Genomic DNA, 12,676 nt, shown 5'->3' on the forward strand with positions numbered 1-12,676 from the left:
ACTTATCGTGAGTTGTTGCGCATTGCACAGAGGACGAGCTCCCGGATTGTTGACCTGCATGCGGAAAAGGGATCACAGGTGTGGAGGAGCGACCCTCGCCTCACCCGCTGATCATCTCCATCATCTTCTTTCGTTCCCCATTTCTTTTTTGGCCTGTCTTGTTCGATTAACTATTTGTCCATGTCCCACAGCCCCCCGGTGACTGCCTTGGAGTCTCTCGTGGGGACCTTGTCGCGCAACGAGCATGTTTCCGTCGTCCCAAATCCCGCGGTGGTAACGAAGACAATTGTGCCAGAAAAAACTGCAATTAGGCTCCCTGCTCTCGTCGTGCCGTCCTACGTTGAATTTGAGAGCAAGAAATAATAGAACGGCATATTAGATTCTCTGTATACGAAGTATATGGCACTACGGAGTACAATTGCCATGCTAGTCCTATTTTTTTTTTTTTTTTTTTTTTTTTTTTTTTTTTTGCTACCTCTCAGTCGGGCCTCTTCCATTTTTGAGACATCGCACAGCTCTCTCCACGAGTTCGGTTCTCTTTGCATGACTACCGCTACTCCGGACAAGGTAGTTCCAGTCGCCTGGGACGGTCCTGCTCTCCCCCGTGCTCCGTACCAAGTTAGATCATACGATCCATGGCCAGAACAGCCTCCACCTCCCCCTTTATGTAGTGAAGGGTGTCTATTCCCTTGAGCCGCTCATCTCTCCAGCGTTCCATGCCAGAAGGACCTTATTCACCCTGACAACCGTTCCAAATTTGTTCAAGGCCCAACGGCTAAAACGGGATCTCAAATTCGCGCAGCAATGAGAGTGTCAAGCATGAGAGATTTCTCTCCGAGTACGGAGTACTTGGGAGCCTGCAACCACACCTGGCTGTGCGCTATCCTTTCCTCAGTCCGGCTAGGGCCAACTTTATCAGTATTAGTTCAAGCTTGAGGAGAAACCCCTACCTCAACTCTCTCTCAATCTTTCCAGATTACTTACTGTCCACTATGACTCTGTCACGGGGTCCTCTGGTGAAAAAGCCTGCATATGCTCCATAGATAAAGGGGAAAAAAAAAAATAAAAATATTCAGGAGACAGGGCCAACACAAGGTTGTATCCATACCATGCCTGTCACAAACCCAAAACGTGACTCTTGCTAAGGAGTGTCGCAAGGACAGTGTCACCCTCCTGGGCTACATTGCTGGGAGAAGGGATATGTTTTTTAATGAGAATTTTCAAACTCCACTAGCCATGCGAGCTTGATTTGAAACACACAAAGATCTTCATTCTACAACTCTCTGTGCCCCAAGCATACTTGGAAGAAGCTGTGTCATCAGACAAGTATCCAAACAGTGAGCATCATTATGGCAGGGAATTCCAAGCAGACATAGGTTTTATGGCTTTCATCCCTGATGAGACCCTTAAGTTTCAGGAAATGGAGCAATAACCTAAAAGGGAACACCCACTGATATCCCATGTCCTTTTCTGTTGGAATGAAAATATGACATGGGAGAGAAAGAGACCTTGAAGAGCTGATGATGATCGTCGGGCTCTCATCAAACAAGAATTTATGTTGGAATACCCACACCACAACAAACCAACGGCCAGGCCAGCCTTTGTCCCGAAGGACGGAATTGACACGGAATGACATGCGGTTTGCAGGTCTCTCCGACTCCCCTCCAAGGATCATCATCCTTGCCATCATGTCGGCAACAACACCAGCAGCCTGACTATCAGGGGTCACAAGTGGTTAGGGACCCCTTGCAACAGCTTCACACCGAACAGTCGTGTGAAGGTGCCATGAGAGGTTGTCACTCTACCTCGGCCAAAGTTGATAAAGGACAATTCCTTGTTTTCACTGTTAAGCTACTCCAGACTCCAAGACCATGTTCGCGTTTGCGTGTCGATCAAAGCATGACAAGGCAGTGCTGTCAATCAGAATAGCAATGCCTGTCCGGACTGTCATCCAAAGAGAAAAGGTCGAGCAGCTTTCTGTGTTGAGACCCTGGGAAACTGATCGTTTACATCCCGGATCCTTGTCTGAAAATTTGTTCCTTGCCCTTTTGCACAAGAAAAGAAAAAAGGAGAGAGTGACTAGAAATCATGGAATTTGTTCAAATCAACAGAGAGTCCATGGAGAGCTAGAGGGCTCCAAACAAGATATTCACATGCGTGAAATAATTGAGTTAATAAGAAATTATAATGTGAATGCTTTCAAGCCAACCTTCCTTCTCGGCTCCCTTCACCCAGAAAAGATGCGCACAATATCTGTCGTCAAAAATCCAATTGAAATGCGTTCCGATGCCGCGGTGTGACTCGAATGGCAAGGCAGCTCTGTCCTGCAGCGCTCATTCATCCAATTCAATGACAGAACAAAATTTTCAATTCTTTCAGCTCCGCAGAAAAATGATTTACTGATCCGCTTGCAGACAATCCACAACCTGTCTGAAAATGATTAAAGGGGGCATATTGTTTTTCTTTTCGACACGTCGATTTCTGGGCATATTCTAAATGTGCCGTCACCCGGATAGAGAAGAAAGCTAAGTTATTGGAGGGGGCGGATAAGCGGCAATCATATCGGTCCGGCCTCAAATAATTCTTCAGCGAACCATTTATTGCTGTCCACGGCGCTCCGTCTTGTCTCGAATACTTCGCACCAATGAGCTTGTTTGGCTATTCACACACGACACGGGGAAGAAACCCGTCAACTGTTGGATCTGCAAAGGCGAGGCGGTTTGACTGCGATGAAGCTGAGGCGAAAATCAATGTCTTGTACCCCCTTATGGTTGACTACGCAAATATTCGAAGAGTAGGAAACAAAATGGTAACTTTCCGCGAGTTGCTGCCTTACAAAATGCTGAGGTTGCAGAGGAATGTCAAAGCCAAGCAAGCGTCTGATTTTGGGCACTTGATGATTGGCACTCAGTCACACAGTCCCCATCTGATGATGTCTTTTGTTCTTCTAGACCATTCATTTGTGATGGCATTCGGGATACCCCCCGGAAAATCCGCCCCGGAGGCAGCTAGAGTGTATGCTGCCATTACACGATCGTTAAGGGAAAGGCCGTTATGTCTAGCGCCAACAGCCAATACAATGACCTAATGGTGGAATGGGAGAAGATAAGATTTCGATAGGGTAAACTTTTGACCCGAGCAGCTACGCCCCCAGCAGCGAACATCAAGAAATATTCACGCGCAATCTGCGCAGATAAAATGCGCCCGCTTCAAACACTCCGTGTTTTCCATCTTGGTAAATTCCTGCCTTGGCCCAGAGGCTTCTATCGACGCAGCCCGGCACGGTCGCGGCGTTTGGCGCAATTTCATATGATTATTGCTAGGTTTTTCTAAACTTGAGAGGATCATGCCCGCGCAATGCCGGAAAGGGTAATTTTCATGTGGAGTGTACAACAGCGCGACAGTACATTGAGCAGCAATGGTGAGAACTTTCCGTTGAGGAGTGGGAGTTGGATTTGGGAGAGGCTGCTCATATCGACAAAATATGTACAACGGGGATGTAAAGGGGAAATCCATGGGCATTTGTCAACGGACGAAAACGCCATTGTCCCGAAGAGAAAGAGAACTAGAGTGTGCTTCCTTCGCCGGGTCGAAGGTGGTATTTGATGTTGAATCTCTGGGCTGATGACGCCTGTGATTCAACCTTTTCTCCTGGTTTGTTTAGAGGACTAGACAGATGACAATTCATTTCTGCACGCAGCAGTTTGCGCATGCTGTTGAACTTAACCTTGAGTGACATGGCTTCAGCTTTTGGCTGTAAGTTTAAGGCTTCCATGGCACCACCATTCTATAAGCCCGGGCTTTGGCTGATTGATAGGGGAAACCCACCTCATCAGCAACAGAGTGAGCGCGATGGACGTTGTTTGCATCGTCACGTCCTCTCTACAAACCTGTAGTGCATATTCCGGGCGCCTGCAAGCAAATGAAGTTTGGTAGCTATCTGGGGCGGCGGAGATCTTTGCGAGATACAAGAGCAGCTTATCAGGATATTTATCGCCACTTGGCTCAAGGGATGAGACGCACGAGGCAATATTCACGTCATCCAGTCTCCAGAAGCAGGCAAATACATGTCAAAATGGAGAGAACTCGCAGTCCGTTAAAGCAAAAAGAAGCAAATAAGAAATAGAACCAAATTAGAGAAGAAACAATTTAGCAACGGGAAAAGGAACCAAAAAAAAAGAAAAAGGAGGGAAAAAAAAAAAAGTCAACTTTTGAGAAAGCGACACCGCTGAGATTCGAACTCAGGCCCCCGAAGGGATCAGCTGTCGAAGATCATTCGATTCTAGGCTGACGCGATAACCACTCCGCCACAGTGCCCTGACGCCTCAAAGACCGGGGACCAGTCCCTTTCAGCACTATATCGTGAGTTTCGCGCAGAGCCGCTTCGGCTGGCGTTCTGAGAATCTGCACTGCCAAACCACGGTTGCAGCGAAGCTTGGTCAGGATAAAGTCGCAGCCCATGCCGCCTGCATCCATGGACTGCAGCCATTTTGTCAAGCGAAGGATTCGAGAGCGCACCTTTATCCGCTTTGGGCCATCAAGGTGGGGAGCAGTTTCGTCCTACTTTTTGCGAGCCACATAACTTCTAGTTCAGCAATGAGTTGCTGCTTTCAAGGCGGGAGGCGCTGGCACGAATTAAAGAGCAGCATCATCCAGACATTCTGACTGCTGAATTCAACACATCCATCCTCCTAGCCTGCTTCACAAAGTCTTTGTTTCAGTCACACGTTTTGCCTACAGCGCTGGCGCTGTAGTCCCGCCAATCAAACCGTGGCGCGAGATGTTGGGAGCTCGCCTAAAAATACCACCACCCAGGCAGCACGAGGTAACCCTTCACGCCGTTGGTCATTAGCTGCCCTTAGGTCCCAAGCATCCATGGGGCTTCAATTTATTCGAGGTTAGAATGCACTAGAGCCGGGGTCATTGCTTTCCCCCTTCATTCATCCGGACTTTCTTCCAAAAGAAAAATTTATTCATTTGAAAGACATCCTTCTGTCGCTCGTTTTTCCACACTTCATACTTCTCTGTCGCTCGCTTTCTTGTTTGTTGAATTCTGATCTAAATATCTTCGTCCTACCCCTCTCGAGAGTCGTTTTGCAAAGTCTTCCAAAGCAGCAGGGTCCGCACCACACCAGTCATTCATCATGGTCACTCAGCCCGAGCCTTCCCACGCTCCTGCAAACCCCTCTCTCCAACCCGCGCCCTCAAATCCGCACCCAGACACGATCACTTTCACCGTCAATTCTCGCACGTTGTCGATGGATGAAAAGGCAGTCAATGTTCCGGCCTCTGCTTTGAACCCTGTCTCGGTTAGACCCGTCCAGCGGAAGATCAACACTTCGATCGGCATTACCATCGCCCAGGGCGCCATCTTTGTTTCGGGTATAATTTCCGCCGCTCTGCTGGGTTCCAGCATAACAAAAGAGCAAAATGCCAACATTCGGGGTTACTACAGCGGTTTGGCGTTTGTTCCGATTGCTCCAGTGCGTTTTTACACTTCCCGATGTCTTTCACCCTCGCGTCGTGCTGTTACTCTATGATATTTACATGCGACGTTTGGACTAACCCAATGATGTTTACTTAAAATACGGCAGGTGTGCCTCAGCGCGTTTTGGGCTCTTGTAGCGCTGGGAATATCTCGTGGACTCAGAACACCTGTCCATCCGGCATTCTACGTTGCTTTTGATCTTCTTCTCTGGCTCACCATCCTCGGAATCTCGATATGCATCGTCATCCTCCTTGGAAGCCAGGACGGGTATGCCTGCAGCTACAACTACCGGAGGTATCGTCCCGAGCGAGGATGCCGTAGCGTCTTGATCGAGTCATGGAAGATGCAGATGGCTGCAAATGCGCTTGCTATCTTCAACGGGTAAGTTTTGCATTGAGGCTGATTATGCTAGTGGTCAGATACTCTTTTTGAAAGCAATTCCTGACCATGTTCAAACCACTTTTAGGCTCGCTCATTTTGGCATCTTTGTCTGGGGCTGCAGGATGGTTCACAAGGTGAACAAAATGATGAAATTCGAAGTGACCATCAATCTGAATGGCTTCAATAACGGCGGAGTTGTTGCACCAGCTGCTCCGGCCGTCTACGCTTGAGTAATCCCGTGACAAAGCATACATACCATACCTTGTCCGAATTTAGAAATTAATGCTTATGTTCGATATGAAGGTCATAGCCGGGCCATTTGTCAAGATGCGGTGTGCCGAGACAGGAGGCAGCTGAAAAAGCTTCTTCACCTCATGGACTATATATAATATTCATGATATTTAATTTCCATTCACCTGGCACATTTTTGCTTGCTCGTATATAGTATCAATGCAATTGTATTCGCTAATTGTGCATAATTTGTACTGGACATACATGGAAGGGGAAGCTGATGCTGCTATGATCTCAACATCCATCCTATGTATACAACATTCCATTCACCCCCTAAATTCACATATTCAATATTTTTCCTTTGTTAAAGTATACTCTGTATTCCACTCAAAAGCACCGAAAGTTCAAGCGTTCCCGCATAGCTCAGTACTGCACTCAGATTATATCATTATTCTAGAGGCAATGCGAGAGATCCACATCACAGCCATGGCCAACCAAACGCATTGTTTCCAAGCAGTCCAAAAGAAGAATCGGCAATTGCTCATGTGCACTCTGTTTCGTAGCCAACTTGGCGAAGGGGTATTTGACAAACCGGAAAAAGAACCACAATAGTACAATGAAATCAACTCAGAAACACACAAGAAAAGAAATCCATCCATGATCAAAAAAGATATTACAGCTGAAAAGCAAAAAGCCTTGCGCATCTCACAAACCAAGAACAGGGACAGATTTGAACCAGACCAAGAAAGATTATACCCAATCAATCAATTAAGTTTACCGTTTTTCCCCTTAATTTTCAGCGATGTGCGATTCACAAATCTCCTCTCACGCATATCATGAAACAATTGCCCGGTTCCCATAATAAGATCAGAGAGAAGAGGCAGAATAAATTCGTTGAAGCATCAGTCTCACGCCATCAGGCTCATTTTATCGGCAAAAACTCAGATATATCTGACTGAGCCAGGAAATTATTAGAAAAAGGGTTAAAATGTATGTTTAACTCATGAAAGCAAGGAAAAGGGAATACTGCAGGAGACCAGACATTATTTTTATGTATGGCAATCAATGAATAAGAAAGGAACAGGAAAAAAGAAAAAAGAGAAAGAGAGAAAAGGAATGAAATGCTCGGATGATTCAAAATTCGAGAGCGGGAAATCGCGGCTTAGAGCAAGGGCGTTACGGTCACATATTAGAAAATTATGATTTTCGTTTAAACTCATTGCTGAAATTAATTTCCGTTGGCCATTCGAGGAACTGGCTTTCTTTTGGAATTGTCTGTGACTTTCGGTATCCGGGGTACACCCTGGATCATTCGGGGCTCTTTCATGTAGTTTGGATCAAGTTTCGCAGGCACTATGGTCAACGTTAGCTTCCAACAAACTGGACGAAAACATTCTCGGTAGTGCTAACCTCTAGTGACCACACTCTTCCAGTCTCCGGATGCTGCCATCTCTCGTCGACTGCTGGGCGGAAAAGATGAAGCGCTTGCGGACCGCCAAAGGTGATTTGATGTATCTGACAAGAAATCGGTCGTCATTCTTCCAGAGAATATCGATGACCTGCCACGATTTCGCTTGGAGAGGATAATTTCATCGAAAATGACAATCCTAGGGTTTTTCGATTTGGAATCAACTCTTTCGCGCTCACCGATGAACTCATTGAATCCTAAAGACAGCAAATTAGAAATTTAGCATGGAAATGTAGCTTGCGATCAAATAGGCTAACCTTGTGTCTGCTGGAGCACAGCCATGTACTCTGCATGCTCATGCGGAAGACTCTTCAAAAACGCATCCATCTGGAAACTGTATGTCATTCCCGCCTTCTTCTTGTCTCCAGTCGCAGGGCGCATAAATTTCTTATAAGTATAGAGGAGGCTGGCAAAACATCGAACGAAGGCGGCTCGAATTTGATCCGGGTGGAAAGCTACCGTGCACACCAGGCAAATTTGCGAAGCACAGCGACCATGGACAATAATCTTGCAGCCAGAGCATCTATACATCGCATCTTCAGCCTTCTCATCGCAGATGGAACAAATTGATTTGTCATCGATTTGCTGCAATTGCAAACAATGGCCTTCTATCAACGTGCTACCAACGGGGTTTTTCATGGGCTGCTGGAATGCCTGAGGCATGATGGTCGAGGCGGCAATCGTAGACTGAGCATATACCGATGGTGCATACACTGACGTACTGGCGTCTGTGTTTAGAGTTGTGACAGACAGGTTGGAAGAATGACCCAGGAAAGGAACACTTGGCCTCCTTGGTATTCCGGCTCGTCGGTCAATGGCCATTGAGGAACTTCTACGGGATACTGCATCAAAATGGCCGGACCTTTTTTCACGCAGTGATGCTTGAAGAGCAAATCCAGAGTCGTTCCTTGAAATTGGGGTTAATGGTAAAGGAGGAAATTTGCTCGAAGTAGGTGATGTTTTAGGGGAAGGTGGTGTGCTCGCTTTGCACGTGGAGCCGGTAGCTGGGCGATCTTGGCTTCTCGGGAAGGATACATCGTTTCGAGCGTTGAGGAAGACGTTAAAAATAGGGGGTGGTGCCGTGACATATGGATCTTGACCAAAGGAACCAGAATTCAGATTGACATACTTTGCAAGCTGAGTCGAGGCTGCTTTGGAAGAGTAGATAGATGGTATCTCTGCAGGCATGGCATCGAAGGGATATGCCTCAATGGCATAAGCGGGGGGACCCGGTTTTACACCGAATCGATAGAGCGGAGCCGCAAGTTGAAGCAGAGACTGTAGTTTTCGACGTTGATGACGAGGGAGAGGTGTTGGCCTTTGTGTGCTCTCAATGACATCTTGGTCAAGATCCACAAGGACAAAATCATCGGATGGGAGCTCCAAATTCTCATATCGTCGTTCAACACCTACGATATATGGGCACGGAGCTTCGAGTGCTTGCAAGAGACGTGCAGGGAGGACCGGGATAAAAACGCCGGTCCACTGGAAGGGGAAAAGGAGCTCTGTGATAGCTCTACTAACGAGATTTAACATGGCGATATGGGAGGAGAGGAGGATAATTCGTGATTCGGCAAGTACATACTAAATCGCGGTTAGCGTATACGAAGCGGCTTACTTCTGAATCAGGGCGAACTTACTTCAAAGAGGATGATTATGTTGGAAATGGAGAGCGATCGGAAAAGCGGGTAAAGATCCGTCTATAGAGGTTAGGGCTCTAGACGATGGAATATGGGACAGATTATAACGTACGTTACGTGAACTTGGCAATTCGTTATCTGCCTCTTTGCGAGCAAACAAACGTAATTCTCGAACTGCGATTTCCACCTGGGTTTTTGATGATAGAGGGCTAAACGCCTCCATGCAAAGGTTGACAACATATCTTTCCAAAGGCTGCCATCTTCCAACCCTCGGTGAAGTAGGAGGAACTCTGAGAATGGCTCCGTCCATCATGGGAATAACGACGGACCTCAACCATTCTTTCCAAAAGGTCGTCATTGAGGGATCTCTTCCAAGAATTCCGTATGCACGTGGAATCCAGAAGCCGGTATCACCATCGGTCAACCCATCTATTTTTGACGCGGCACCATGGCGGACTGGGCGTAGTAAGTCGGCCATCAACCCAATCTTCTCTTCCACGGCACTGATTTCGTCCTCCAGCTCCTCTCTTGCAGCGGAACCAGAAGGGACAGTCGGAAGTTGGGCAAGCAGCCTAGATAGCTTTGCTCGCTCCAATCCCAATCTCTCACCCAGGCTCGCTGCAAGTTCGCGTTCCTCTTCTGTCATGTTATCTCGTCTCCATTCTTCACATCTTTTTTCGAGTTCGTCAGCTGCTCTGTGGCTGAGTGGAATCCAGATGGTGACACAAACACCGTGAATCTTAGATCCATCACCGCCGGTCATCGCGAAGCCATGCCACGTAGATCGCGGCCGCTGATCCGAAGAGACAATATGGATATCATTTGGAAATGCGAACATCGGCACGTAGTCTGGAAACTTCCCCCTTCGATGGCCCTCATCAGGTGCTCCTTTGGGCGGGTATCTATCAAGGAGGACCGGTTCAAATCTGCGTTTAAGAGGATGCATGTTCGGGGACATTTCTAGAGGCTGAGGGGTTGGAATCACTGAATTGTAGTTGCTTAGGCGTCGCGACGTTCGTATGGAAGCTATGGCGACAAAAAGTAAGGTCCTCACAGTTAGCAGAACCGAGGCAATAAAACAATGGATAATATAAACCGATTGATGGGACACTTACATTGGCGAGCTAGGGACGGCTGTCTTTTCATGCTGCTCATATCTCGAAAGGACATGTGCCTTCGCACGCTTCCAATGCTAGATTTCAAAGGGTTGGGGCTTATATCCTCGGCCACTATTTTCTGCGTCTTTGGTCTAGGCTTTGTAGGCTTAGGCACAACAGCTCCAGCAGTCAGGCTAAGGTCAGTTAGAAAAGAGTCTCTTTCAGCGGCAAACTTCAGTAATGCTTTATCGAAGTCTACGTCGTTGAGAAAAGAAGTTCCGTTAGAAGAGCCCTTGATGGTCATACTGCTTCGATTGCTATGTGAGGCGTTATTCGACTCCTTGAAGTCCACTGTCAAAGACTGGAAAGACAGTCTTCTGTCATCTGCGGGCTTGAACGATAGACGCTGGGACGAGTTTCGCTTTGAGGACGGCAGGGAAGAGTCAGCAGCCAGAGCATCTTCTTCCTCTTCTGCATCTGCATCTTCTTCAATTGTATCTGCCATAGGTCTCGGCTGAGAACGAGTGTTATTGTATTCCTCCCCTAGCTTCAAGAATATGTCAACTATCTCCGAGCCATCAACACCAGCAATCCAGAAAAAGTCAGCGAGAGGGGCTGAGTGCGCGTCGACAGATGATGCAGGCGCCATGGTGTTCTGTGATACGGTGCCTTGGGGGAGAGTGCGTATTCTGGGAGCACCGAAAAAAAAAAAAAGAGAGCGTTGGCGAATGAGATGTGGGATCCCCGCACTACCAGCTCATAGCATCGAAGGAGCTAGAAAAGGAGTGGCCAGCTCATCTGGTGGAGGGAGGATTCGGTGAAACGGCCGAAGGGTCCCGGGGAAGGGAGAGATCGTTCTGAGACGGCGGACAGGACAACGATGGTCACAGAGGCGGGAAGTTCAGATAACGATTGCGACCGGCGGCCTGACCCTAGTAATATGTTTTAGCAGCTGCAGAAAACGGTGCATTGCACACCCACCGCCGCATGGTGAGAATGCTACTGTTAGGGGGTGGCTGACCCGCTTCTGCGCTTGTTGCAGTAGTCGTTTGGTTAGCTTTTCCGGTGTGGTGCTCCGTAGCTTGTTGGAGTCAAGGCTCAACGCTTGGAGCTGGTTGGTGGCCCCTCTTTCGGGTGTTCGCTTTGCGTCCCAATAGTGATCCTACAGCGCCTGAGGATGTCGGCCAATTGCGCAAGTGACAGAATGCAGGTCGGTTCCAGAGAAAAGCACTGGAAGATATGGAGAAGGAAGCAAAAATAAATTTAAGTATAAAAAAATGAAAATAAAAATGAAAATAAAAATGAAGATGAAGATGAAAATAAAAAAATATCAGTTGTGATATTTGTTAGATTTCAGATCCATGCCGCACAGACGTTTCACCAGGCCCCAAAACTTTTTGTGTCCTCCGGGACAATTAACGAGCGGATTATACCAGGCATTCACAGATGGGATGATGTTCTTGAAAGGGCAGCAGTGAATGGTGCTTTGTCGGCTGCAGCGTCAGTCCAAGCAGAAATATCTATACCCAGGCACAATGATTATTTACTCCTGGTCTCCAGAGTACAGGCATTGTCAAAGGCAGCTTTAATGCTAACTACGGGGACAGGGGCTATCACTCTGTCCCCAGAGATTTTCAACTTTCGTTACCCGAGGACACAATATATCCTTAATTGCTCAATAGCAATCAGAGCTTCAGGCAAGGTACTTTGGAAGGCTCAGACACAAACACATACTCCATACACGCAGCCATTCTGTTCTTTGCTTTGGCAACCTACGCGGCCGCATGCTTTGAAGGTGGCTCATATTCTCAGTCGTCAACCCGGAGACTGAGAACAAGACATCGGGGCCTCCAGGGCCCAATCCAACCGCGGCAGGGATGCGTTTTTCGTTTATCGAGTTGGAGTGGAGACGCTGTGGACGATCCCCCCTTCATGGGTCATGGATCCACGTACTTCAGTACAACGTCGAAAGGACGCTTTGGCGCGGAGTGTCCCATCAGCGCATCACTGGCTGGGAGTGTTTCTCTCCGCGCGACAACCAAAGTTTTCTGGTCAATCACCGCGTCGTACTGTCTTCGATCGTCGTCCCGCCTCACGCTGCGTACGTACTATGATATATGTGTTTGATTCTAGTTACGGCCTGCCTGGGGACGAGTCAAGGCAGAAGACGTCAATCACCTGTTGTCGCTCTATGCTTTACAGAGGGTTTAGCTAGCTTTTCAATGTCCCCCAGTTTGGCTTGCGAGTTTTGCGGTTTCCGGTACAAGATGTCGCGCATTTTGCAGTCCTCCAGGACCAAGGGGAATGTTCGTGCAGTCCACATATGTAATCACCAAAACAAATTTTTCAGTACATAATAGTGTTGAACTGG

General features: G+C 47.6%; 2 protein-coding genes and 1 non-coding gene across 3 annotated transcripts; 1 reads left to right on the forward strand and 2 right to left on the reverse strand.

The window, feature by feature from the left end:
* Positions 1 to 4,220: 4,220 nt before the first annotated feature.
* On the reverse strand, positions 4,221 to 4,317 carry D8B26_003587. The gene has a single exon. It is a non-coding gene; the product is annotated as a tRNA-Ser (tRNA).
* A 709-nt stretch (positions 4,318 to 5,026) lies between these two features.
* Positions 5,027 to 6,318, forward strand: D8B26_003588 (uncharacterized protein). The gene is made up of 3 exons (XM_003068184.2): positions 5,027 to 5,483; positions 5,595 to 5,869; positions 5,955 to 6,318. Exons 1-3 carry the CDS (start codon positions 5,145 to 5,147, stop codon positions 6,097 to 6,099), a joined length of 759 nt encoding a protein of 252 aa, XP_003068230.2. The 5' UTR covers positions 5,027 to 5,144; the 3' UTR covers positions 6,100 to 6,318.
* A 164-nt stretch (positions 6,319 to 6,482) lies between these two features.
* D8B26_003589 (uncharacterized protein) lies at positions 6,483 to 10,954 on the reverse strand (the record flags this gene model as incomplete). The annotated part of the gene is made up of 6 exons (XM_003068183.2): positions 6,483 to 7,453; positions 7,511 to 7,765; positions 7,826 to 9,152; positions 9,209 to 9,268; positions 9,321 to 10,234; positions 10,324 to 10,954. 6 exons carry the CDS (start codon positions 10,952 to 10,954, stop codon positions 7,329 to 7,331), a joined length of 3,312 nt encoding a protein of 1,103 aa, XP_003068229.1. The 3' UTR covers positions 6,483 to 7,328.
* Between the last annotated feature and the right edge of the window lie 1,722 nt (positions 10,955 to 12,676).

This window comes from Coccidioides posadasii, chromosome 2 (genome assembly GCF_018416015.2).
Source record: "Coccidioides posadasii str. Silveira chromosome 2, complete sequence".
Lineage (NCBI taxonomy): Eukaryota > Fungi > Ascomycota > Eurotiomycetes > Onygenales > Onygenaceae > Coccidioides > Coccidioides posadasii.

Bases quoted from the DNA above. Each gene is read 5' to 3' on its own strand.
- D8B26_003588 (XM_003068184.2), top strand. From the start codon at position 5,145: ATGGTCACTCAGCCCGAGCCTTCCCACGCTCCTGCAAACCCCTCTCTC. The intron at 5,484-5,594 runs GTGCGTTTTTAC...AAAATACGGCAG, and splicing joins CGTTTGTTCCGATTGCTCCA to GTGTGCCTCAGCGCGTTTTG. The intron at 5,870-5,954 runs GTAAGTTTTGCA...AACCACTTTTAG, and splicing joins GCGCTTGCTATCTTCAACGG to GCTCGCTCATTTTGGCATCT.